At 36.4% G+C, this 27,351-nt stretch overlaps 2 protein-coding genes across 6 annotated transcripts; one reads left to right on the forward strand and one right to left on the reverse strand.

Annotated features, from left to right (window-relative positions):
- The first annotated feature begins 1,835 nt into the window (after window positions 1-1,835).
- LOC306879144 (activin receptor type-2A-like) lies at window positions 1,836-20,252 on the forward strand. 2 transcript variants are annotated; one of them, XM_079431887.1, is made up of 11 exons: window positions 1,836-2,758; window positions 11,599-11,806; window positions 11,896-11,999; window positions 12,617-12,771; window positions 13,534-13,677; window positions 14,376-14,519; window positions 14,722-14,867; window positions 15,591-15,705; window positions 15,809-15,947; window positions 16,042-16,172; window positions 17,842-20,252. In XM_079431887.1, the coding sequence occupies exons 1-11, from the start codon at window positions 2,704-2,706 to the stop codon at window positions 18,034-18,036; spliced, it is 1,536 nt and encodes a 511-aa protein (XP_079288013.1). In that variant the 5' UTR covers window positions 1,836-2,703; the 3' UTR covers window positions 18,037-20,252. The 2 variants fall into 2 exon arrangements, with proteins under 2 accessions (XP_079288013.1, XP_079288014.1); XM_079431888.1 differs by having other exon boundaries at window positions 2,570-2,758; window positions 11,899-11,999.
- Window positions 17,797-25,870, reverse strand: LOC306879145 (origin recognition complex subunit 4-like). Of its 4 annotated transcripts, XR_013784992.1 has the most exons (16): window positions 25,829-25,870; window positions 25,202-25,267; window positions 25,027-25,103; window positions 24,802-24,892; window positions 24,081-24,156; window positions 23,877-23,962; window positions 23,749-23,797; window positions 23,413-23,564; window positions 22,661-22,834; window positions 22,493-22,579; window positions 22,298-22,406; window positions 22,091-22,186; window positions 21,902-21,969; window positions 21,189-21,316; window positions 20,912-21,028; window positions 17,797-18,030 (listed from the first exon to the last, which is right to left on the reverse strand). XR_013784992.1 is itself a non-coding variant. In XM_079431890.1 (15 exons), exons 2-14 carry the CDS (start codon window positions 25,250-25,252, stop codon window positions 21,134-21,136), a joined length of 1,299 nt encoding a protein of 432 aa, XP_079288016.1. In that variant the 5' UTR covers window positions 25,253-25,267; window positions 25,829-25,870; the 3' UTR covers window positions 17,799-18,030; window positions 21,094-21,133. The 4 variants fall into 4 exon arrangements, 3 of the variants coding, with proteins under 3 accessions (XP_079288016.1, XP_079288017.1, XP_079288015.1); XM_079431890.1 differs by lacking the exon at window positions 20,912-21,028 and having other exon boundaries at window positions 17,799-18,030; window positions 21,094-21,316; XM_079431891.1 differs by lacking the exons at window positions 17,797-18,030; window positions 20,912-21,028 and adding an exon at window positions 20,571-20,648 and having other exon boundaries at window positions 21,094-21,316.
- Window positions 25,871-27,351: the final 1,481 nt, after the last annotated feature.

Raw genomic sequence — 27,351 nt, forward strand, 5'->3', positions numbered from 1 at the left:
CGGCTTCTGGCACCTAGTTTTATTACAGCAGCTAAAAGAAAACAGACAAACAGCAAAAAAAAGTGTTATTTTGATTGTTGTATATAAGGACATTTTTTTAATTAAAAATGTATTTATTATTAAAATTATGATATTTGTTTAGGCAACAGAAACAATTCATATTAGTAATTTATTTATGATCATAAAAAAAACATAAATTCAGTCAAGTGTGTCTAAAGGTTTCAACAGTAGTGTATTTATACCATATACATTTCTATGTGCCCTTAATAACTCCAAATATCTGCCTAAAATACACTTAAAACAAGTGTAGACCGTTCATTCGAGTTTATTTATCCAAGCTGTAGTTGTGATCTAATCGTCATCGTTAAAGGATTACCAAAAATGATCTTTCTGAAATCATTCAGTCATCATCATGTCTAAACCTGCATGACTTTCTTCCTTCTGTGCAGCATATATTGTGTATTTTTGACCTGCTCTTTTATGTGCAATAAAACGGACTATATTCCACGTCTTCTGAAGTCTTATGATGCTTTATGTGAAACAGACTCAAATGCAAGTTGTTATTAGCTGAAAATCTAGTAATGCGAAGGACTACTTTTATACTTAAACCGTGTTATTTATTTATTTAAGCTTGACAAAGCCCTCATTCACTTGCCTTGTGCTGAATGAGGCATTTCTCTTCAGTTTGTATGAACTGAATGATGCCAGGATTATTAACCTTTAAAGGCAATCGCTCTTTCCCAATTTGTGTCAGTACTGAAGAAATATCTGTTGTGAAATATAGGCTATTCTCTGTTGATCAGCACTTGTTATAGGCTAAGTCTGTCAGGAGCTTTTGTCAGAATTACCCTTAAGTTTCTATCCTATAATAATGATTAAATATTTATTGATAAAATCATACTTTTCAGCCTTGAAACCATTACTGGAGCCTAATTATTTATTGATAAATTCGTTATTGGATTAATGATTTAAATAAACATGAATTATGATTTATTTTGATTGATTCTGAATTATTAGCCCACCAAGTTTATAAAGAAATTAATTTGTGAAATAAACACCATTAGCAGCAATGTTTCCATTTACAGTTTAAGAAACTCCTCTATAGTTATATTTCAAAGTAAAGTGTTGGCTTGTTTAAAAATGGTGCACTAGCTACTGCCAATAAATCTGAACTGGGGGGGGGGGGGGGGGGGGGGGGATAAATACCTGTGTGTGTGTGTGTGTGTGTGTGTGTGTGTGTGTTTTACCACCTGACAAGTCCCGGGTCACCTGATCACTCTTTGCTCTGATTGGTTTGAGCTATTTCCAAGCGTTCTTTCATTGGTCAGCTGAGCCGTCCATAACGTCCAGTCATCGGGCTGAGGGCGGGGCTTGTAGTGCTGGTGCAGACCTCCTGTCTTTCCATTCGAGCTGTCAATCAAATAACTGTGTTCAGTGTTTCGTGTGGAAGCTTAGAAACGAGTAGAATGGCTCGAAACAGTTGTTATTAAAATGAGCGGAGACTAGCTGGGTGTAAATAAAATTTGTCTTGTTTTATTTCTTCACTGTGTATCTTAAATTCACTGCCTGTTATGGATTTTCATCATCATTATTTATGTATAAACTGTGACGCGGACAGCGCTGTCACGCGATATCTGTTACTTTTCTCAGCGCGGATACGGTTGGACCAATCAGAGTCGTTTGTGATTACTGGGTGGTTATTTTTAAAAATCATTTTACACTTAAGGCGGAGATTAAATTTTAATATGCATTGCACCAATAAATCCTTGCGAAGAACTTATATAAAAGATTACACTTTTAAGTTTTTATATGTTTGCATTAAAACAGGAAGCGTCACAAGATTTGAATGTTGTATAAAAGCAACAGCGGTTTTTGGGCCACGAAGCGCCCTACAGGAATAATGAACCCTCAACCTGCTCCAGCTGGAAATATCTGCTGCCTGGAGAAGAGAAGGAGGAGTGGATGAAAGGAGGAGGAGTGGAGGAGAGGAAAAGACCAAAACACTCAATGCTGTTCGCCATGTTGTGTTCAGGACACATGAGAGAATATATGGACGCCTCCGAGGGTTTATTCCAGCATTTAAACACAGAAATGGATCTGATTTAATCTGGTCTGATCTGATCTGGGTTCATTCGGATGAAAAACACGCTTCAGAGGCGCTTTAGGATTTCACGGAGGAATACGACGCTATAAAACACCGTTTATTTGATTTGTTTTAGATGCTGTTTCGGATCTGAGTATATTTAAACCCTGAGCTGGATTTATATTCGTGTGTTCTGGAATGAAGATCATGCCTCTGATGATATAAATCAGATTTAATCACAGCATTTTTAAAAAGAAGCAGAAGATCGTATCCGGATGTTTTTGAACTCAATAGGAATGTTCTCCATGCATATGGCCATGAACTCAAACTGATGGCTGTTTCTGTATCGATATTAGTGCATGAGTTTCAGGACAGGCTGCTGTCTCTTTCTAATGCAGTATGATTGTATTAATGTTTGATATTTCATCTCTGACCTCCAGGCTGAGGATTTGTGAAATCTCTCAAACACTAAACCTCTCTTACAGACTTACACATTGATCCGGACCTGTTTGCTCACAAATAAATGCTTTTGGCAATATTAAAACATTAATTTTAGAGGGAGCGGATTATCAGCTTGGGTGTTGCTGGGATTTATTGCAGTACAAGAATCTGCCCTGAAAATGAGGACAGACACCAAACTGGCCTTGGCCATATTCCTCGTCTCCTGTTCATCAGGTGGGTAGAGGTTTCTGCTTTATATCAGTGTGATTTTATGTCATAAACTGCAGCCTGTTGACCCCAGCATCGGTCATGGATTGTGAGGAGCTCAGGCTGTATCGGATTCATTTAAAGCTTTTGCCAGTAACACAAGGAGCTGCTTGTTACAGCCGTGTGTTGACGTGCGTTACATGTTACAAGATTGTAACTGATGTGGAAACTCTTTTATTTTAAGGTGTCCTGATGGTTACATGTACTTACTATTATAATAGCAGTAAATTATGCATCATTACATGCAAGTAACACAAAACCTAACTATATAGTAAGTGTGTAGTTAATTAATACTTAGCCTACACTGTAACAAGGACACCTTAAAATAAAGTGTAACCACTGATGTTTGTGTAATGCTCATAATAAATGAGGTCCAGTATGATTATGCAGAACAAAGACAAAGGCCTCAGTATATGGGTTTCCAGACCTGATCATATGATTTTTAGTGTTTCTGGTTATTCAATAAGGATTTGTATATATTCAGTAGGAATTTGAGCAAGATTTGAGAGTGTTGTAAAGAAGTGGTATTTTTAGCAATTGAATCAGATTCATTATGATAGATCACACATCTACATTTACTTCTATTCAAAAGTTTTTTTATTGTTTTTGCCAGTCTTTTTTATACTCAAAGTCTGCATTTATTTGACCAAAAATACTATAAAAAAACAGCATAATTGTGAAATATTATTACAATCTAATATAACTGTTTTCTATGCAAATATATGTTAAAATATAATTTATCTTTGTAATGCAAAGCTGATTTGTTTAGCCAGTCTTCAGTGACACGTGATTCTTCAGAAATCATTCTAATATGCTGATTTGCTGCTCAAGAAACATTCCTGATTATTATCAATGCTGAAAACAGTTGTGCTGCTGAATATTTTTGTGGAAACCTTGATGCATTTTATTTTTGAGGATTCACAGATGAATGGAAAGTTTGAAAGAACAGCATTTATTTGAAATAAATCTTTTATAGCATTGTAAATTGCTTTTGATGAATTTAATGCTTTCTTGCTGAATAAGTTTTACTGACCTCCACTCAAACGGTGCTGTATCTGTGCATGCTCATGTAAACATGCTGTAATAATTTAAATTCATTAGTCCTATAGTGCATGAAGAATCTGCACGGCATTGACATCTGATGAATGAACAGTTGTCCTTGGGTAGATTTGTGCATTTAAAGGTGCAGCGTTTTCATACATTGCTTCTTTAATCATGTAATAATAATTAATTATTTTAGGTGCCAGACATTTAGTAAACATGTCCTGTTTTTAGCTTGGAAAGCTTATTTATTCTGAACATCTTTCTTTTTCTTCCTCCAAATAACAGTGATTTTGTGGCTGGATTGTTGGAATCTTGATTGTAATTGGCTTTTTTTAACAAAGTGGGAGGAGCTTTTCTTGTGATCAGCACATCTGAAACACCTCTGGAGAGCTTTAGTGTTTGCTGTTGTGTTTGTAGAGACAGATAGATGGATAAAGAGTCTAGACAAAGAGAAGAACACAGTTTGGTGCAGATGAGTTGTAGGGTCACAGATGCGGGCAGTAACGTGGTCTCATCGGTCTGGATTTGGTCAGATGCTTGCTCAGATTAGCCACTATACCGGAAAGAACGCTTCACGGCTCAAGGTTACAGAGTCTGACGCCAGAATAACACTAATGCCATTAAAGACCAGTATGCTTTGTCTGTCTGACGTGCTGCATTAGAGAGTTTCACCAATGTGTGTTTTACTGTAGCGTATAACTTGAGAAATTCCCTTTTCCGTGTGTAATTTTTCCCCCAATACAATCAGTGGTCAGATATGTGTTTTTCAGCTGAAACTGATAGAGATATTACTGGTATACATTTCTAAATGGTCTATCATTAGGACAAATGACATCACAGTCATTATAATTAATTCATTTGTAGATTGCCTTTCTGGCACTTTACGTTTGTTTTAAGCAGCCTGACAAGGGAAACCTGTCTGAAAACAGTAATTTGGTAACTCTTGTGACGAGCAGAAGTTATCAGAAGCATCAGAAGTGACAGGTGAAGGTGTTTACTGAACTCCAGCCTCTCTCTCTCTCTCTCAACCAGTCCTGAAGTAGGCCAAAGGTCTGCAGCAGCCCTCATCCTCTTTAGTATAAGCCTAGGGCTCACGCAGACTTATGCCAAGGTTACAGCCGCGAGCAAATCCCTCACCAGCAAACCTCTAAGAGCAGGTCACCGCTGATCAAAGTCACTCTCCAGCATCCCAAGATGATGCACGAATCCCACGTGTCCTGCTTTACTTTGGACAAAAAAAAAATGAAGAGATATACCATTTTTAAGCCTAGTCTTAAAAGTTTTAAACGTTAAGCATATTTTAGAACCAGGATTTTTTAATCTGAATTATTCTTTCTTTTTTTCTTGATTTTTTTTTTTTTTTTTTTTTTTTTTTAATAAGATACGTTTTTGAATGTAAATCTCACTTCTGTACAGTAAAATTATATATTTATTATTACAATCAGCATAAACTAAAGGCATTTTAAATAGTTTTAATAATATATAATACATCACATTACTATAAATATATATATACTTCTGCACATCATTCCACCACACGTTTTCTCTTCGTTCTTATTTATTTGATTTTGATAGTTGATCAACAAAAAAATATGTATTTAAAATTAAAATACAAATTATACAAAAAAAATATATTTTCCACAAACAAAATATATGACGTTATATACAGCGTATAGCTGCCCAATTAATTACCACGCCCTTTATGATGTTTACAAATTACACAAACTTTTCATAATTAACAGATTGAACTGAAACAAAACACAAACAAATAATATTTAAACATAAATACAACACACACAAAAAATACATTTTCTTAAACGGCTACAACAATAATAAGATATTGCTTTAAAAATGAAGCCTGTGTTTAGCACCAGTATCTTGTGACATTATATAATTAATGAAAATTCAGCACATTTTCCTCAATGTTTGCTTTTATTTATTTGTTTACTGTTTGTACAAAATGCTATTATTGATTATTACAACCAGCATAAATGAAATGCAGTTATAATGTTTTCACGTTGCATTAATGAGGCTTTGGCAGTAAATGTGCTTGAAATTCGCAGTCAAGCGGTGATGATGTTTAACAGATTGTTGATGAGGAGTATGCAGTATCTTTTATCCTCTGTCTGGTTGAGTGTTAGTTGTTCCTGTGAGTGTAGAGGCTTATCTGCAGCTCCAGATGGGCAGCCGTCTCTCCGTTGTGTTTGAGACAGATGTGGCTCTCCGTCCAGCCGCTCTGGCTCCAGCGCGTCCGGAGCAGGAAGGCCAAACTCTGGGAACACTCCTCTGGCAGACGGAGGACTTACAGACTCTGAAAGCATTTCATTTGATGAATCTGCAGAGAAACTGAAGAAGACCGACCGAGAGAGAGAGAGAGATTCAGAAGCTCACAAGCGCGTGTGTGTGTGTGTGTGTGTCTGTGTGTGTGTCTGTGTGTGTGTGTGTGTCTGTCTGGGTGTGTGTGTGTGTGTGTGTGTTAGAGAGAAACTGAGAAGTGGACTGAAACCCAGAGCAAAGAGTAAAAGATGATGCTGATCAGAGAGTCATGCTGGTTTGTGAATGTAAATATGGGGGCAGTAAACCAGACAGAAGTCTTAAAAGTGTCACAATCTAAGTTCACTTATCAGTCAAGGTTTCTTTTACTGAAAAGAGTCGTAAATTCATTTTTAATGCTCTTTTTCCATCCTGACCCTTAAAATAGAGCTGTTCAGTCATGACGTCAATTTGTCAGCAAACCCAGAAGAATTCAGCACGGCTTCCCACAGGAATTTCCTCTGGGTTTTTAGAGTTGCACAATTCTATTTCTAAAAGAGGTCTATGATTAACATCACTTTTTTGTTCTACAACATAAACTACTCGCATTAATACCTCAGTTGTGAGATATGAAGCCACTGTGTTTACATAAGCACAACAACAGTTGTCTGATTTGTGAAGTATGTCAACTTTTACTTTTTTGTAAGCAGCTTTCATTTTCTACAGCAGTGTTGTAACCTTTGTTACAGAATAATAATTTAGTTTTCTGAATAGAAGTACATACTAAGTGCGCTGAGAACGTTTATGCCTCGTCACATCCTCCTGTCTCTGTTTTTTTCCTTTTATTCTGAAGTAAACCAGTTTTCTGTACATGACCTCCGTGTAAGCGTCTCAATTCCTCAAACTTTCACTAACAAGCAGGCAGTCATTTCAAAATTCATATTTCAGGTATAATAATTTGTCATTTAAAATGAGTTTCTTCAAGTAATCACAGATATTATTTTACTCATAGATCAAGAAACATAAAGCCTTAAGTGTTATTTTTATTTTAGTATGATTGATATACCATTATATGATTTTTATTAATATTTTAAATCTTTTTTTTTCTGAATTTCAGTTAGTTGCAGTATTTTTTTTTTTTTTTTAATGATTTAAAACAAAATTATAAGTTAAGTTAAAATGAGAAATGTAACTAGCTGAAACAGTTTTTATATATGTATATTTTATTCCAGTAAATGTTTTTTATTTTAAGTAATGTATGTCTGTTAAACAAATTCAAACGCAAAATCTTGAAAGAACCTCAAAAGGGTGCACTTATTTTTGCCCATATAAACAAAACTAAATAAAGTACAGAGTTTATATGCACGGCGGGTCTTGGAAAGTTCCCTGTTTTGTGAGCTAATCTACTTTATGCTTTTAACTTGGCATTGTGAGCTATTACTGACTTGTATGACAGATTTCTTGGAAGTTCCTCGTTTGTAAGTCGCTGTGGATAAAAGCATCTGCTAAATGTTAAGTGTTCACCAAGTGGAGTTGAGTAGGGTATTTGTGATAGAAATGCTAATGCTGACTTATTTAAACATTTAAACAAATATTAATTAGTCATGTCATAGCCGATTAGCTACATATTTGTGCATTTCCTTATTAGATTAAATGTAGATGTTTCCAATGTTATGTAGATATTAGATGTTTCAGTTCAAGCCAAATAAAGCTCTTAAAATATGATTGACTAAAATTATCATCTCTAATCAGGGTCGTTTCTGACCGTGGAACTAGAAATGGCCCTGTTCCCACTTATAATGTCTAAAAATAAATAAAGTTTAAAAAAACGTAAGGTTGCTACACCCCTTATAGAAAAATTATTTATAAAAAAACTCAATTTAATGTGAACCTGTGGACCAACAGGACTCTTGCTTCGATTATATTGCTTAATTGTGTTTGGAAAGCGTATCGATATTTAACATTTTAGGGGGTATTTGAGTCATTTAGATGACACGTTTATCTCAGCAGAACACACTTACGATACAGTTCTGCATGACTTTAGTTTGTTTGACTGTGCTGCTCTCTGTAGATGATGAAGTGTTGCTCTGTATCCTCAGTTATCCCCGGGTTGTGAATCGGTGTGGTTTTAGTGCTGATTGTACCGTATGCTCAGGTATTGATTTAGTGTATTGGATTTGGCTCTCTGTGAGCTATCTGCAGTAGTTCTTGTAAAGTTGAGTGCCTCCTCCTGTGATTTACACGTCTGTCCCAGCAGGCCTTGTGTCCGGCTTCATTAGCTCATTACTGAGAGTACGAGCGCTTCATTCAGAGCGGATCTCCCTCCTTCTTCCAAACTAAAGGAGCCGCTGGTATCGGCACACATACAGACTCTGATGACATTCAAAGGATGAATGTAGTGCACTAATACTAATATATCTACTTGTAGAATGCAAACCAAAAAAAAAAAAAAATGTTTTAATGTTTTATGAAGACATTTTGTATCTTTTATTATTATTTTTATTATTATTATTTTAGTTTAATTTGTAAAAATATTAGCATTTTTAATGAAAAATTTTGTATCTTTTTAAAAATGATTTAGATTTTTTATAATTTAATTTGACATTACATTAATATATATTTATTTACTGAATTTGGTCAACATTTACATAAAATATTCACAATTGTATTTTAATCTTATGGCTCAAGAACTGCATTGTAGGTAAATTTGAGCAGATTAGGTGGCAAAAAAGGTCTTGTGTGTGTGTGTGTGTGTGTGTGTGTGTGTGTGTATTGACTTCCCTTTATTTTAAAAAAATATCTTTTATGAGGAATTGAAGTTCAGATTTGTATTAAATACAGAAAGTGATCAAGCAGGAATTTTAGATGATGTTAAATGGGTCTTGATTCAGGATCATTTTACTGATGTTCATTGATATCATTCGGTGATTAATTATAGATCAGTTTACTGCACAAACTCAATTCTGATGTAGTCTTGAGGCTTCTGTGAGTTTGATGACAGCTGATAGATTTTGAAGTTTTGATCTGATCTGATGAAACTGATCTGAATCTGCAGAGAGAAAGAATAAAAGATGCTAAATGAAACAAACCGTCAGAAAGCTCATAGTTTATTTCTTTGAAGGATTGTTTGTTTTTGACATTAGGCAATTAATCTAAAGTCTAATTCTTAAAAGTTTACATATAAACTTAGAAACTGCATGAAACTACTGCAGCCAACCTGATGAAAATCTTGATGTTGCACTGATTGTTAAAGTGTGTTTACATAGTTTGAGCTCATGATGATATTTCTGTGGTCAGAAACGCTGGAGTTTCTGGGTATTTTATTGCAGCAGGTCTGTCTCAGTGTGATTATATTTGCACTTGACTTTAATGATATATTGTTGACCACACAAAGTGTGTAATTACTGCTGATAGTTGGTGAGTGAGTGGTTAATCGTCATCGCCTTCTGTTGGTAATAGTGTGTGTGTGTGAGTGTGTGTGTGTGTGTGTGTGTGTGTGTTAGTATTTTTCAGATACTCCCAGTTTAATATGCAGAGGCAGCTTGTGCGGTAATGCAGATGATTTAATGTTCATGTTCAGATTTCAAAAAGAAAACATTAAAGGGACTGATAAAAGTGTTGCATTGACTTCAGTGGAATATGTCAGACTGATGATTTTATCTTAATTTGGTGATTAAGAGAAGATATACGTCTCTTAATGAGAAGGCAGACACATGTTGAGACATCAGAAGGTTCCTCAGGCACAAACACACCATTCAGAAACACACACGTGACTCCAGAAGAATGAAAGTGACATTTAGGAAAGAAGTGATGCAGCGCAGAAATATTTCCACTGGTTAAAAACTGAACAAGCTTGATAACATCGTGTGAGAGATCAGTGCCTGTCAGCCTTTTAATCCTGTGATTTATGAAAGTAAGTTGACTATTACTCTGGAAGCTCATAATTATTTCATAATCATACGTCTCTGCCCTGCAGCCCAATGAAGGCTTTTCATGTTTGTGTCTCAGCGACGCTTGCGTGGAATTCGGTGAATGTTCAGTGGGCTGGAGTGAATGGAAATCTGTTCAAATGTCCGTTTGCTCCACGTCTCGCCTTTCTAGCATTCCTTCCCTTCAATGAGCTGTTGTGGATGAAATACAAGCCCTTCCCTGACAAACACACACCCACGCACACACACACACACACACACACACACACACACACTTAGGCATTCCTGCACATACTACTGTTCAAAAGTTTGGAGTCAGTAAGATTGATATACAACTTAATACTTTTATTCATCAAGGATGCATTAAATTGAACAAAAGTGACAGTAATTAAAAGATTTATATTACAAATAAATGCTGATCTTTTGAAATTTCTGTTCATCTGTGAATCCTGAAAAATAAAATGTATCACAGTTTCGACACAAATCTGAAGCAGCACAACTGTGTTCAACATTGATAATAATCAGAAATGTTTGTTGAGCAGTAAATCAGTATATTATTATGATTTCTGAAGATCATGTGACTCTGAAGACTGCAGTAATGATGCTGGAAATACAGCTGCATCACAGAAATAAATTATATTTTACAGTATATTTATGGCAAGCCATTTTGACTTTTATTCATTCTCAGGATATGAATTCTTGATATCAACAATTCAGTTTTCACTAGTTCAGATGCTAATTCATGATATCAGGAATTGGATTTCTACTAGTAACAATTGCAATTTTTGATGTCTGAAAATGTATTTCTGATATCAACAATTTAATTCTTGATATCAGAAATGAACATTGTCACTAATGACAATTAAATTGTTGATATCAAGAATAGACATTTTTACTAGTAACAACTGATTTTGAATGGCAGCCTATGGTGACATTTAACAAAATATAAGACATGCATGATTATGCTGCGTTTTAAGACAGCTCGATTGTATGCAATCCCAGAATGCATTGTAACACATGCAAAAAAACCTCATTTGAAAAATTTGACCCACTGTTTGTCTTGTGTGATTATATGCTTATTAGAGTATTGTGTGTTAGTTTAGCAGCATTCAACTACTGAATGCTGTCATAATGTGAGATTCAACATGCTCCGCTCTGCACTGAAAAAATGTTTGAACTCTATCAATATGCTAAAATTAATCATAATCTCACTTTTTAGTGTTTTTTTATACCTAAACTTTCACTAATAATGTTACTCAAGCTTTAATGCAGTTGATACACTGTAAAAAAACTAAAAAAAAGTGGAGTAGAAGCAAAAGTTTATTTAGAAATCACTAGTAAATTTGACACATAATTACATTACCGTAAATATGGCCCGTATGGTCACCCTGCACTGAATTAAACATTAAGCTTTGTAGTGGAAAGACTGAAACTTTCTGATGTTTTATGTACAAATTCGAAAGATAATTTTTTACAGTGTACTGTTTTGTTAAGGTTTGATATGCCATGAGGATAACACCCTGTTATGTTGATTAAACAGATGACTAGACAGTGTCTGAAGTCTCTTTCTGTGTGCTTCAGGTGCGATTCTCGGCCGCTCGGAGACGCAGGAGTGTGCGTTTTATAATGTGAGCTGGGAGAAGGACGGGACGAACCAGAGCGGAATCGAATTATGCTACGGAGAGAAAGACAAGCGACGGCACTGTTTCTCCACCTGGAAGAACCGCTCAGGAGCCATCGAGATGGTCAAGCAGGGCTGCTGGCTGGATGACATCAACTGCTACGACATGTACACTAGATTCATGCTTGGATGCCTCGTGTGTTTGGTAGTGAACAGATGATGACACGTTATCTGTGTGTGTGTGTGTGTGTGTGCAGCAGCGAGTGTGTGGAGCGTAAGGAGAATCCCGACGTCTTCTTCTGCTGCTGCGAGGGAAACATGTGCAACGAGAAGTTTCACTTCAGTCCAGAGATGATTCAGAGTGAGTAACACACTCCAGAGCTCTCAGACACAAACACACTCAGATATTCAGCGAGAGACTGCTGGGACTGGAAATAAAATAAGATCAGCACTTTCACTTATATATTCATGTAGATTTGATTCATCATTTGATTTCTGAAATAAGCACTGCTTGTCACTTTAAGATGCACAAAAATTGTGATGGCACACATTTATTTAAATTTATCTGAAATCAAACAAAGAAATACAAAAAAGCAGTAAAATTGTGAAATATTATTACAATTTACAATAACTTTTTTCTATGTGAATATGTTAAAATTTAATTTATTTCTGTGATCTGAGCTGTATTTTCAGCATCATAACTCTTCAGTGTCACATGATATTCAGAAATCATAATAATATACTGATTTACTGCTCAACAAACATTTCTGATTATTATCAATGTTGAACACAGTTGTGCTGCTGAATATTTTTTTGTAAAAACCATGATGCATTTTATTTTTCAGGATACATTATAACTATCTTTACTGTCAGTTTTGATCGATTTAATGAAAGTATTAATTTCTTTCAAAAAAATCAAAGAAGAAAAATCTTATTGACCCAAATGTTTGAGCATGTTTTGTTAATTACTCTCTCCAGCCACGTCTAACCCCGTTCCCCCGAAGCCGGACTTGTTTCCCACGTTGCTCTACTCTCTGATTCCCGTCATGGCTGTCGCAGTCATTCTGGTCATCTCGTTCTGGATGTACCGTCATCTGAAGCTGTCGTACCCGCCGCTGCTCGTGCCGTCACAGGTACTGTACCTCCTCTCAACATCATCGTTATACTCAGGAGAAATATCTGGAGGTGTTTTTTGGAGAACAGCAGCGTTTGGGAATCTTTCACATAACAGTGTTATTAATGTGTATCCATGTGTTTTTGTGCTATAACAACTCTTGGTAACACTTTATTTTAAGGTGTCCATAATACAGAGTAATTACCTAATTAAGTACTTAGTAGTAGCCGTTGTACTTAAATGAAACTAAATGTACTTTCCAAGTCAATCTGTTCATTTGAAGGATTCCTACTATCCCAGAAATCTCTATAAAATCGTCATGTTGTATACTCAGTCAAAGCATTGTGATTGGTCCATATTAACCAGCGCTGAGATTTGATTGGTTGTAACGTACCATGTCCATGTCAGTGTCTCATTGTGGCATATGAGAGTCCATCATATGTTCTGACAGACACACATCAGTGTTCAGAGCTCGTTCTTCCTCACATCCCACCGCTCGTGTGCTAGAAACAGTAAAACCCCTCTGTTCCTCTCTTGTTAGCACGCCTTTCATATCATGATAGAGGTAAGAGCTTCATTCACTCTCACTTCTCCCATCATGCCCCGCTGATGCTGTAGTTCTCATCCCGTCATGAGTTTGTGATGCGGTCGCTGTGGTCTGCATATGGGCTCTTTATTTCTTTCTGCATGTCCTCCTGCATCAGATGCTGTGTGTGTGTGTGTGTTTGTGTTGATGTGTGTGAATGAATCATGTGTTCAGTGGCTGTGTTTGTGTCTGTAGGACCCGGGTCTGACGCCTCCGTCGCCGTTGTTGGGTCAGAAGCCGCTGCAGCTGCTGGAGCTGAAGGCTCGCGGACGCTTCGGCTGCGTCTGGAAAGCTCAGCTGCTCAACGAACATGTGGCTGTCAAAATCTTCCCTGTGCAGGTATCGGACACGTTTCATCTCATTACTGTTTGTGCATTTTTGCCTCTTCAGCCTTAGCATAAAAGACCAATACATATGCTGTCATAATATAACTCAAAACAGAGTGGTTTATTATTGTGATTGATATTCTTCAAAAATTGTTAGTGTTTGTTATAAACCTTACAGTGTAGTTTTAGTCTTTGTTATTTAAATGTTTCTAGAATTCACATTGATAAAGTGATGCAATGTTCAGCATTCAGCAGCGATAAAGTCATTGTGATATTTACATACTGAATTGCGATTGTCTTTTGCATCTATTAACATTGCAAACACTGTGTAAATGTAAATCTAGTTGCTTTTATAAAACAACAGCAACAGCAGGGATAAAACCCACCGATGTTCAACAAATAATTATTAACAATAATCATAACAAAGCACCTAACCTTCACCTTGGCACATGAATACAGAAATCAACTGATGTGCCTAAATGTATTTAGACACTTAAGTCACACTTAAAAATGCCTGAATTGTAAATAAAACAAATATTATTGGATATTTTACAAGAAAATACAACTACTTCAAAATGTAGTAAAAAAAAAAAAAAAAAAAAGGACTGATGTGCATCACAATTGATTGTTGAATTTAAATCTTGTTGTAAATATTTACAAAGACTTTGAATGTTGTTAATTTTGCATGTATTTGTTTGTGATTTCTCCCAGAATAAACAGTCATGGCAGAGTGAATATGAGATTTATAGTTTGAGCGGAATGAAACATGAAAATATCCTTCACTTCATCGGAGCAGAAAAACGAGGAAATGGAGTCGATATCGAGCTCTGGCTCATCACAGCTTACCATGAGAAGGTATAAACACACACACACACACAGAAGTGTTTGTCATCGGCTTTATTCAGAACACTGCATACTGTTCACTACAGTCAATGTAATATCCTGAATATTTACAAAATATGTAATATGCAGCAGTAAATGTTTGAAACAGCATTATTGTCACATGACCTCGCTGTGTCACATGTTTGAGATCGTCTGCATGTGTGTTTGTACTCAGGGCTCGCTGACAGACTTTCTGAAGGCGAATGTTGTGTCGTGGAATGAGCTGTGTCTGATAGCGCAGACGTTTGTGCGGGGATTGGCGTATTTACACGAGGACATTCCCAACCTGAAGGATGGACACAAGCCTGCCATTGCACACAGGTACCAAATGTGTTTTAGATGCAAAGACCCCCAAACCTCCTTGTGTGAGGGACCCCCATCCTAAAATTAATAGCTATCTATATAGTTTCTAGTATAAAGACCCAGTTTATTCTGTAAAAAATGTCTAGTTCCATAATATTTAGTTCCAATTGTTACATTATTGTGTTTTTTTTTCCTACTCATTTTACTGATTTGATTTACTGTTAGATGTTTATTGGTATTTATTTATTAGTTTTTTTTATTATTGATGTATTTTTCTTATGTATATATGTATAACATGTATTCCTTTTTAATATTTATATAATTTTTTGAATGTTGAATGTATTATTTATATACTTATTTTTGCATATTTTAATCTAAAATGCATATTTATTTAATTATTAATATTTTTTTTATTTGTTATTATTATGTCATTTGAGGGCCCCTCAACAGCCATCTATTTAGTTTCATGTATAGGTCTAATTTATATGGTTTGGAAAACATTTAGATTCAATTACATTACGTTACATTAATAATATTATTATTATCATTATCATGTTTTTTTTTCTCTGCTCATTATAGTAAACTTTTTGATGTGTATATATATATATATATATATATATATATATATATATATATATTCTTTATTTTCACACTATTCTTCTCTAAACTCTTTCACAAAGCTCAATCCTTTCTTTGAAACCTGCTTTATTTAACCTCCCTCTCTCTCTTTCTCTTTCTCAGAGATATCAAGAGTAAGAATGTGTTACTGAAGCGTGATTTAACCGCATGTATTGCTGACTTTGGCCTGGCACTGAAGTTTGAAGCAGGGAAATCTACAGGCGACACACACGGACAGGTATGATTTTTGCATGAGCTGAAAACTTCACTGACCAGTGCTTAATTGTGACAGATTTCAAGTGATAATTATTAATTGCTGAGGTTTTATTGGTTGTGTAAAGGTGGGAACACGGCGCTACATGGCTCCGGAGGTGCTGGAGGGAGCGATCAGTTTCCAGCGTGACGCGTTTCTGAGGATCGACATGTACGCCGTGGGTCTGGTGCTGTGGGAACTGGCCACTCGCTGCACAGCCGCCGACGGTAACAAACACTCATTCACTTACACTCAGAGTCCACCATCACGGGATAAACTGGTGCTGAGCCGCGCATGTGTGTGTGTGTGTGTGTGTTTCAGGTCCTGTGGATGAGTTCTGTCTGCCGTTTGAGGAGGAGGCCGGGGTTCATCCGTCTCTGGAGGACATGCATGACGTCGTTGTGCATAAGAAACTACGGCCAATATTCAGAGAACACTGGCTAAAACATACGGTACTACACACACACACACACATTGACTGCATTACATTTTCACAAACATTTTGCATTTTAACATTTTAAAGTGAACATGAACTCAATTCACTCTGTACACTCTTTAATTCATGCTCATCTGTGATTATTTAATCTTAATCTTCTGAACTTTCATATAGAGACACTTTTTATTATCCGATCAATGCTTTGTGTCCGGTAATACAGATTAATACAGATATTACCTGTCTGACCATAGAAACCCTAAAGGAACCGATTAGAACCATATGACTATGACAATCTAAAGTTTTTCAGTTGTATTTGTCAGTAAATGGAATAAATGTAGAAGTAACACATCAGTGATATTTCAGTATTATTTATATCAGAATCAGAATGATTATTTCAGTATTATTTATATACAGTAGTCAACATCTGAAGTGGATCAAAACCTTTCATCAAAGTTGTCCTAAAATCAAAATGCGTTCTTCTCTCAGAATAACTTTGAACTTTTTTGAATGAATGATGCATTTATATTGCGCTTTATTGTGTATTGCTGTACACCCAAAGCACTTTACAATCATGTGGGGGGGTGTCTCAACCACCACCAGTGTGCAGCATCCACTTGGATGATGAGACGGCATCCACAGAACAACGGCGCCAGTGCGCTCACCACACACCAGCTACAGGTGGAGAGGAGAGTGATAGAGCCAATCAAGTGGATAGGGATTACTAGGAGGCCATGATTGATAAGGGCCAGTGGAGGGAATTTGGCCAGGACACCGGGGTTACACCCCTACTCTTTACAAGAAGTGTCGTGGGATTTTTTAGTGACCACAGAGAGTCAGGACCTCGGTTTAACGTCTCATCCGAAAGACGGTGCTTTTTACAGGATAGTGTCCCCGTCACTATACTGGGGTGTTAGGACCCACACAGACCACAGGGTGAGCACCCCCTCCTGGCCTCACTAACACAGCAACAGCAACCTAGTTTTCCAACAGCAACCTAGTTTTCCCAGGAGGTCTCCCATCCAGGTACTGACCAGCTCAACCCTGCTTAGCTTCAGTGGGCAACCAGTCTTGGGCTGCAGGGTGATATGGCTGGAGTGGATTTTGATCCACTTCAAATGTTGACTACTATATTATATTATATTGTGAGATATAAACTGATCGTGTTATTTATATACTATTATTTAATATTTTGAATTAGATTTATTTTAATTATTTAGGTTTTAGTATTTCCTTGTTTATAAATAGAAAGTCTTTTATTACTGTTTAGCTTTAGTACTTTTTTGCATAAAAAGTCTTAACTCAAAATGTTACCTGAATTAAAAAGTTTTTAACCTAATAATTCTTTTATTTCAGCTTTATTTTAAATAACAGTAACAACACTAACACGTTAAGTAGTACTTGTTAGAATAAGTCATGGATTTTGAGAAATATAAAGCCAAAGTTATATTAGAGTATATCACAGTTTCAGATTCCATATTTCTAGATGACTAATTTGTAAGCAAATTATTGATTTGGTCATGTGACTCTTTGTCTAGTTGATCAGATTTTCCTACTTTTGTTGAAGCTCAAGATGCTTGAAGATGCACGATGTTCAGGTTTTGTTCATGTAGCTTCAGAAAAAGAGACGCACCCCACACGGACAGCTTTGAAACTTTTTTTATATTTTTTTATCTGTATATCTGTAGGGTCTGGCGATGCTCTATGAGACCATAGAGGAGTGCTGGGACCACGAGGCCGAGGCGCGTCTGTCTGCGGGATGCGTGGAGGAACGCATCATCTCAATGCAGCGCAACACCAACCTCATCGCCCCCGACGACATCCTCTCCGTCGTCACCATGGTTACCAACCTGGACTTCCCCCCGAAAGAATCCAGCCTATGATGCCAATCAGAACGCAGCGTGTGCGAGAAAATAACGGACTACAAATGACTCGAGCAAAACGAGCGCAGGAATAATTCAACGACTCGCACTTACACACGGAGGAACTCAAGAGATCAAACACACACGGACATCTCTGTTTGCACCAAAACCTCTTTTATGCATAAAGGAAAGACTTTTGTGTTTTATATGAACAGCAGCTCGTACGATTTTAGTATAAAAAGGTTGAAACTCTGGACTGCGTTTGCTGTTCGTTTCTGCAAATCATAACAGTCATGCCAATACGAGACACTTCTGAATGTCTGCCGTTCAGCCGCGAATCACACACGGATTTATGAGAAATTATGCTGAAATAACCATAAACCTCCCTAAACAGGTATACCTCATTTTGATTTCTCGTGCTTTTTTCTGAACAGCTGCTACGGAGGCGAGGCGAGTAGCTGAAACACACGGTAGTGTTTCTGCCTTTCGCATTTCTGCTTCATCGCAGCCTTCACTGCTCTTTCTAAAGGGGTCGTTTCATGAGGAATCAACGCTCGCGTCACTCAACCACAGAAACCAGGGTCCAATATTAGTGTCTGCCAATGGTGGATCAATTCGGACATTTTACCACTCATGCAACTGTATTCTTTCTTGCAACACAATTCTCCATATTAGTGACACATCATATGCAAAATGAGCCTCCATATTCATCAAACTGCACCTGGGTTTTTGTTCATATTTATATTTTGGTGGCTTTATATGAGGAATAATCCAGCAAGTCATTTTGACCCTACACTGCAAAAACACAACTTTCTGATGTGAACTAGATTAACGTCAGTTAACAGCGATTTAGTGTTCAGAAACTTGGACCACCGAGTCTCGATATCAAACTATACAAGCTCGAACATTTTTAAAAGCTAATTGCAATTTTTATCTCACAATATGGATTTATTTTTATATATTAGAATTCTGATTTTTTTTTTCTTGCAATTCCAAGTCAAACCTTGCATTTCTGGGTTTATAGCTCACAATTTAGTTTTTTGTTTCTGCCATAAATTCCAGAATAAAAAATAAAATTGTAACTTTTCTCCTTGTAATTACAAGTGTATATCTTGCAATTCTAAAAAAAATCCTGATATTGTGAGATAAACTTAGAATTACATGTAAACTCAATTGAAAGGAAAAAAAACAGCATTATCAGTTTATATCTCACAATTCTGACTTTTTTTCCTCAGAATTACAAGTTTCTCTAGACTTGTGAGAAAAGAGACTTGCGAGATATAAAATCAGTCACAATTAGCCTTTTTTTTATCCCGTGGCTGACACAAGCTTCCAAATCAAACACCAGCAGAAATAATAAAAGTAAAGCTTGTGAAAGCTTGTGCTGTTAGAAACAAAATCTCTGATCATTTAATTCTGATCTGAACCATTTAAAATTGATTTGAGTCACAATCTGATGCATCTTTACAAAGAGGCTGTTGCTGAAGGATGGAGCAGTTAAAACTAGATTGAACTGACAGCAAACACTTATTTTACTCATTTTGCATGAAAAGACGTTGTTTGCAGAAGCAAAAATCCCTCATCTAGCATTATAAGTTGACCTTTTATTTCAAATAAACACTGATAAAGCCCCTTTAATGACAGTGTTTTGACACAATGGCATCTTTCAGGGCTGTAAATCTGTCTAACGCCTCATTTTCCTTCATCTCTGTCTCTTCATGTCTTTCTGAAACACTACAGCAGTATTCAGGGACGCAGGAATCTGCTCACTTACAGCAATTATGCAACCAACACGCAGCAGTGATTGCAACTGTAGCATACTGAGTCTAAACCGCTTCTATTTATTTCATTAATAATGTGACAAACTCTCAGTACTGTGAAAACAAACGCCGGTTATTATTGCCCTGAATGTGTTACCAGACAAACCTAGTGTTGGGTAAGAAATGGATTTGTAAAAGACATTTCAGATCAATCTGTAATTAACCCCGACCACACACATGTACAGCAAATTAATAATGTAAATATGATTGTTGGTTTTAAATTATTAGACTAGCATGATGTTGCTCTGTTCTTTTTGGTGTCACTAATCAAAAACAGTTGTTTATAAAGAAATTATACCATAAGATTGTACTGCTGGGTATTTTATACAACTTTTTAATGTCTGCAGGCTCAAACTCACTGATTATGCATGTGATTCTCTTTTAAAAGAAATATATAAAGACATTTTCTTTATACTCACTTTTTGTTAATGAATGCTAATGAGCTTATTTACAACGTTAAATCATCATGAAATCATTTTGACTATCATTTACTTTAATACATAATCTCGGGCCTGTTTAGTCCAAGCAAAAAGGTAATCAAAAATTCTGTATGCCATTTCCTAAAAACCTTTTTAGAATAGATTTAGATAAATAAAATGTGTGTGTGTGCGATATATATATATATATATATATACACACACACACACATACATATATATTAATGCCTTCTCAGTTAAATATGTAAATATACAAACATATATTAATTTCTGTAGCTAATTAGAATAACCTAAAAATGCAAGCTTGGTAATGGTTGTTACATTTGGAAAACTTGTGATGCAGACTTCATCATGACTAAAATGGTGGAAAGGTCTCCTGATAAAAATAATTGCTCAAAATTAATATCAATGACAAAAAATGCAAGGTCATTAAACTATGTATTATTTGGAAATTATTGTTTAAACTAGTTTTTGATGATCCGCACTGTATGGAAGCCATGGGATAAAAAAAAAAGGAATTGTGATTTCTTGTCTCGCAATTCTACCTTTTTCTTTTTTTTTTAATAATTGCGAGATATAAACTCAGAATTAAAAAAAAAAAAAAAAAAAGTCAATTGCGAGACAAATTGTTGCACTTACCTTTTTAATTTTTTTGCCCCATGGCTGAAACAGGCCTCCATAACATGTCAAGTCAACTACCTAACATGCAATAATTTGCAATAACGTTGTACAACATCCATCAGGGGCCAAAAGTGACTGAGAAAGACATTTTGGAAATTCTGTTAACATTTGTATTGCAAATAAAAAAACTATATACATACATTTAAATGTGCATATTTCAGCATGTGCATGCCGCAGTGTTCAGGCGAAGGCCGAGAGGGCCCACTGTTTGACGTCTGTGGGGCATTGTGGGTACCTCTGCAGCGCCTCCATCACCTGACCGTGTTCCAGCATCAGCCGCATCAGCTGATACTCGCGCTGAACTTTACACGCGCCAGAGTCCACCGGACGCACCAGCTCTAGCTGCAGGAGATGCTCAAACGCCTGAAACACACGCACACACACACACCACAGACACGCACACACACACCACCAGAAAAATTTTAAACAATGTAGATAGTCAAACTTTCATTTAATCTAGTCAAAGTATCTTAAAAAACATTAAATGAAAGAGCAATGTTTTAAATTTGTGAAAAATCAAACAGCCAAACTAATCTAAAAAAAAATTAAATTCAAAATATTAATAAATACTGTTATAGAATGTAAATAATGCTAATAACACTGTTAATTTTATATTTATTGCATTTACTGATAAATACTACTGAAAACCTTTATATTTTTATTTTCTTTCATGGAACACAAAAAGATATTCTAAAACACTTTTGGTTCATTTTTTTTTTTTTATTAAATGGATGCCAGATCGGTCTAATTTATTACTCAATTTTTCAGATCAGTTTTGTCAAAAAATCAATTTAACAACTGAAAAGATTCCACTCAAAATAATGATTAATTTACAAACTGAACATCATGAGCATGCCATGGGTCTATTCTCACTGAATAACTTTCAGTCTGTTTTGTTCCAGTCCCATTTAAAGTACATGCATGACAAAAAGAGCAGCTCAAACTGACCTTCATCACCACGGGCTTCTCAAACTTATGGATGGAGTGAGACTTCCTCTGAAGGAACTTCTTAAACTCTGAGAGAGAGAATTACATTCATTTGAGCTGATGTACACATTTACATTCACATATTATAAAGGTCTCTGAAACACCATTTAAAACATGCAGGTTTTCCATGAGCACTTAAGGGTGTCGTACCATTATGGACCATCTGGAAATTGAAGGGTTCTCCGTCATAAGTGTCATTCAGATGCTTCATGGCAATAATCAAACACAGCTCTAGAATAGACAGACCTGGAAAACAAGCAATTCAGGTCATCAGAGATGAGTGTGTGAGTGTGTGTGTTACTGCAGATCTTAAAGAAATGTGTAAGAATCATCAAAAATTTGCTTCCAGTTTCTCACCGTGAAGGATGATTGCTTTTGAATCAGCAGAAATCAAGCGACTGGCCTCTAGAAGATCAGCCTCACGTAGAGTCGAATGAGAGACCGACACTCGACTTACAGCCAGAAACTAGAACATACAGACAAGCGCTTACACACGAGAACAGGAGAACAGGAACAGTGGTCTGATTACGAGATGCATTGATTTAAATATACCAGCAGTGAAAGCAGAGAGCGGAAATCTTTACTGGCGTTAAAGTGTCTTTTCAAAATCTCCTCAACCGACTTATCTTCACATAATTTCTAGAAACACAGAGAACAGTGTAAGAAACAGTGATTGTATGTTTGTGAACACAGAAAGACACACGTGTGTAGAGTTTGTACCGTGACGCTGTGGTTCCACTCATTGAAGAATTTTTGATCTGGGAAGTCCTGAGGCAAACTGAGCTGAGCGCAAACCACATCCACATACTGACCGAACGAGAGCGAGCTGAACAGATGAATCTGTCTGTGAGAGAACCGAGACTTCACTCGCTTCTCCAGCAGCTCCAACACGTCCTGTAACACACAAACAAACACGAGACAATGAATGATTAGACAGGGATCAGCCGAGGTTTCATATCACCTCATGTATAAATGCTGAGAACTAGAGCCACAACAACCAATGAATGAAAAGAAATCAAATGGAGCAAATGTTTTTGCATGGAGGACCATCATCAGTGATGACGATGCAGGAGCAAATAGTTATTTCTATGAAAAAACACATTTAACAAAAGCATATAATGTTCTTATTTGTTGAGTAAAGTAACTGAAAATTTTTAACTACTTTTTCCTAATGTTTTAGGTTCAATTTTTTTTCCTTTTCTACATTCCTTAAATGGTCAGTATTATATTTTAGGCATTTAAACCATGCACAATTTAGTTTTTCATTTGCAAGTTACATTGTAACCTTTCTATTTGCATTAAAGGTACAGAATGCATCACTGTTTGTGACAGCGAAACTGTGAGAGCACTGGGAAAGTTAAATTAAATTAAAAAAATAAATTAACATTTATAACTGACAGATTAATTTAGGATAAAAACAAAGTTGTTGGCAGTCCTGACATGTTTGTGTAGTGTTTTTGTAGCAGCCGCACCAGTCTGCAGGTGAGTCCCACCACAGCGACCGGCGCCTGCGCAGACTGAGACACGTCCAGCAGGTTATACAGCAACGTCTGGTTCTTATGATGAGCGAACAGATCAAACTCATCCAACACGAACAGCACAGGACGACTGCTGCTCTTATCACCTGACAACACCACAGAGAGAGAGCAAGACAACATCAGCTACAAATAAACTAAGTTACTGTAAGCAGAGGGGGATGCATTTTCATTAATGAGAAAATATAGTATAGTATAGTATAGTATATAAACACACACACAATTCACAGTATACAAATAATACTAAAATAAATAACACTGACGAAGCCTCACCTTTCTTGAGAGCTTCTAAGAGAAAAGCCAGATTCTCTGCAAAGCTCCCCTAAAACACAAGAAAACCTCTCAGTACAGAAACCTTTAAAACTACGGGAGTGATTCCTCTAATAACATCAGACACTCACAAACACTTTGTCTCCTACGACGTTCTCCAGGTGCAGCTGGCGAGTGATTTCTTTCAGAGCGATTTTGTCGTCTGTCTGCAGAAGACCTGCGCTCAGAAAACCATCTCTGTCACTTTAGCAACACTGTGATGTAATACAGCTGTAGTTTCTCATTTCAGCATTTAATAAGAGAACAATCAGCATTAAAATGATATATGAACTCACCGTTCAGCTCCACCAGAAGAACATTCTTCTGCACTTCCTTCAGACTCATGAGCTCTCGGAGAACACAACCCAGCAGCTTCACACACACAAACAACATAATTATGCCATCGTTTCAGAAATATTAACTTTATTTTTGTAGCACACTGCAATAGTTACTTTCTTCCCAGCATTGGCTTTGGCTTTGTTTTTTTCAACACAAATACATACATTTTTAAATACATTTATCTGAGATGCAACATTAGATACATAATATCCAAAGTCTTGTTTTCTGGGAAATTAAACTGAAGTGAGTTTCTGCTTTAAAAAAAAAAAAAAAGAATATTAATAATAAAAAATAAAAATCTGCCAATGGGGTCAGAAAATATAAAGTTAAATCAAAGGATTGAAGAACTACATTTGTTTTCTCTTTGAATTTCTCACTCCGTTTCCATCAACCAAAAAAATAAAAGAATATTATTTTTACCTTATGTAATGCTGCATCTCAAGTAAACATAGATTTAAAAAAATATATGTTATATATATTTTGGAAAGTCAGCACTTGGGTATTTTTCGAGTAAGAGAAAGACATATTATTAATAAATATTATTAATAAACACAATATTGTACTTTTGTCCCCTTATGGACATTGACAGAATTAATTTATTCTATCTATTACTCAAAATGAGTAAAAAAAAAAAAAGCCAGTCATCAGCAAGGGAGTAAATCTCTAGATGTTTCGTACCATAGTTTTACCGGATCCTCGTGGACCAACGATGAGGACTGAGTTACTTTCTCCATGAACAGCTGTGCGTCTCAGCAGCTCCAGCAAGTGCCTGAACACACACACACACACACACACACACACACACACACAGAGTGTAAGCATCCACACACACACACACAGAGTGTAAGCATCCACAAACACACACACACACGCAGCAGACAGGAGCAGATGAACGGGACACACTTGTACTGTGAGTCCAGAGCCACGGGCCGATCCGGCAGCTTCTGATGACACAGTCTCTCCCGCAGGAGCTTCTGAGCCTGAACACACACACACACACACACATCAATAATACACACATCAATAACACACATCTGTACAGGAGAGACAATCTGACATCATAAATCATCAGACAGACCAGAGAGACACACTGGGCTTCAGTGAGAGCTGCTGATCTGCGTTTGCTCATCTTCACCTGCACACACTTTAAAACATCATCTCCATTAACAACACAAGCAAATACATCAGTAACTGTCAGACAAATACAGATTAATATACATGTACAGACCACATAAACAAATATCATTCATAACTGATAGTCACTATGTAGGTTTCCACTATTTTAATAAGCCTTCACCCATTTATGTTAAATTATACTGCAGTCAGTCTGAAAGCTCCTTGTTAAAATAGTTCATGTAATTTCTAAATGAATATGAGCTCATTAAAGCAGAGGTTTATATTATTAACATCACTGTCTCTGCATATCTCAGGCTGTCTTATATTATGGTATTTACATAGTTTCATGTTGTGTTTGTCTGTATTGTAGCACACTGGCTCTTTAGAGAAATGTTGTTTTGTTCTTCTGTAAATAACAGGAATATATATGACTTCAACTGACTTACAAAACAATTAGAAACACTATTTTAAACAGTTTTAGATCGAGTTCAGGTTGTCAGAACACTGCAGCGACTCTTCACATACTTAATGTTTAGTAAATAACCTGTTAAATTAAGTTATCTGCTAAAATAAACGTATATAAACTCACCCGTGTCGATCCTGTGTTTTCGCGCCACAAGCCCGCGTATTTCCGGGCAGCAACATGTCGTATTTCCGGTGTAAACATGAGCGCTGACAGCAGACGGCGCTGAAGCACAGCCTCAAGCAATTCGCCATAAAACACGGAGTGAGTTAAACATAAGAATAGTTCATTATATCGTAATTAGTTGATGAACGCATAACACGGCCTGAGCTGCTCTTGCAGCAGGCTTTGGAGAGTGTTTAGGAGCACAGTACTCTGGAACTGGCCTGATATTGCTGACATGTGTTCATGACTTACATTAAACTCAATTAAATAACACTGTTTTCCAAAACCTTATCTGCTTACCGGCCCATGCTAGTTTATAATTACTGTATTAACCTCTAAAATCATAAATAAGGAAAACATATTTTAGTCTAAATACATTTTATTTACACAGCACGTGCTTGTACAGTCATTTAAAGCCCTGTGACTAACATATGCATGCTGTCAGGTGTATATATAATCATAAGATCATTCACAGAAGGAAAAGCGTGATGATTGGAGCTTGTTTAAAAGCACTGGTTCACTACTCCTTCACACAATAGATCAGGCAAACCCATAAACACTACACACAACTAAATATTGCAAACATCTGCTTTTTAGCTTCTTCAGATGAACATCTTTAAAAACAATAAAGCATATAAAGCTGCCAAAACGTGTTATGACCCTAAAATTATGCCAGAATTAAAAAGGCATAGGCTACTGGGATGAATGCTGATATTTAGTATTCACCCTATGTTTCAAACATCACAGACAGCAGTGTTTCATTAGTAAATGTCATGTATACTTATTAAAAAATAGTATTTTTCTGAGCTAGCTTGCATCAGATCCTTATGATTCAGTTGCTTATGATGTACTTTGAATAAAAGTGAGTATAAATGTATGAAAACTGCGACTACAAAGATGCCAATGACTACTCCAATAAAAGACCCTCTAACTCCATTTTCAGCTCCAGCAACTGATCCCAGAATTGCTCCGAACGCACTCATCAATATCAGCACAAGCTTCTGGATGTTTGGCATCCTCTACAGTTTATTTCTCCTCCTCTGAACCTCCTCTGTCCGTTTTCACTGTAAAAGAAATGAACACTAATAGATCAGTGTGTGACTGAGATCAGCTGTAGGTTTTGTGAAATAATACTCACAGTTAGGAGGATCATCCAAACTTCCACGTCTCTGCCTAGAATGCCTCCCAAAAGTAATCCAGCACAAGCTCCTGAAACTCTATTATATTCTGTCCACAAATAAACAGAATTTCATAAGTGGGTAGAGGATTGAAGCGACCCCAATCACATGATATTTAGCCCCTGGAATGTGAATGTGACCCGTGGAACTAACACTGTGGGCTAGTTTTCAGTAGCAATTGGGTTGGTTTGTAGTGAGAATATGGCAATCCTGATAACAGCAGTGCTCATCGTGATACACCCCATGATTTATCACATTTATCACTGTTCTTCTAAACAATATTTGGAGTATATTTAACCCTGTAAG

This window comes from Barbus barbus, assembly GCF_936440315.1.
Source record: "Barbus barbus genome assembly, chromosome: 13".
In the NCBI taxonomy this organism is placed as follows: domain Eukaryota; kingdom Metazoa; phylum Chordata; class Actinopteri; order Cypriniformes; family Cyprinidae; genus Barbus; species Barbus barbus.

Coding starts and splice junctions, on each gene's coding strand:
- LOC306879144 (XM_079431887.1), top strand. CDS start 2,704: ATGAGGACAGACACCAAACTGGCCTTGGCCATATTCCTCGTCTCCTGT. Junction 12,000..12,616: donor CAGTCCAGAGATGATTCAGA/GTGAGTAACACA, acceptor TACTCTCTCCAG/CCACGTCTAACCCCGTTCCC. Junction 16,173..17,841: donor AACACTGGCTAAAACATACG/GTACTACACACA, acceptor GTATATCTGTAG/GGTCTGGCGATGCTCTATGA.
- LOC306879145 (XM_079431889.1), bottom strand. CDS start 25,252: ATGAGCAAACGCAGATCAGCAGCTCTCACTGAAGCCCAGTGTGTCTCT. Junction 22,407..22,492: donor GCTCTCTGCTTTCACTGCTG/GTATATTTAAAT, acceptor TGTATGTTCTAG/TTTCTGGCTGTAAGTCGAGT. Junction 21,317..21,901: donor AGAAGCCCGTGGTGATGAAG/GTCAGTTTGAGC, acceptor CGTGTGTTTCAG/GCGTTTGAGCATCTCCTGCA.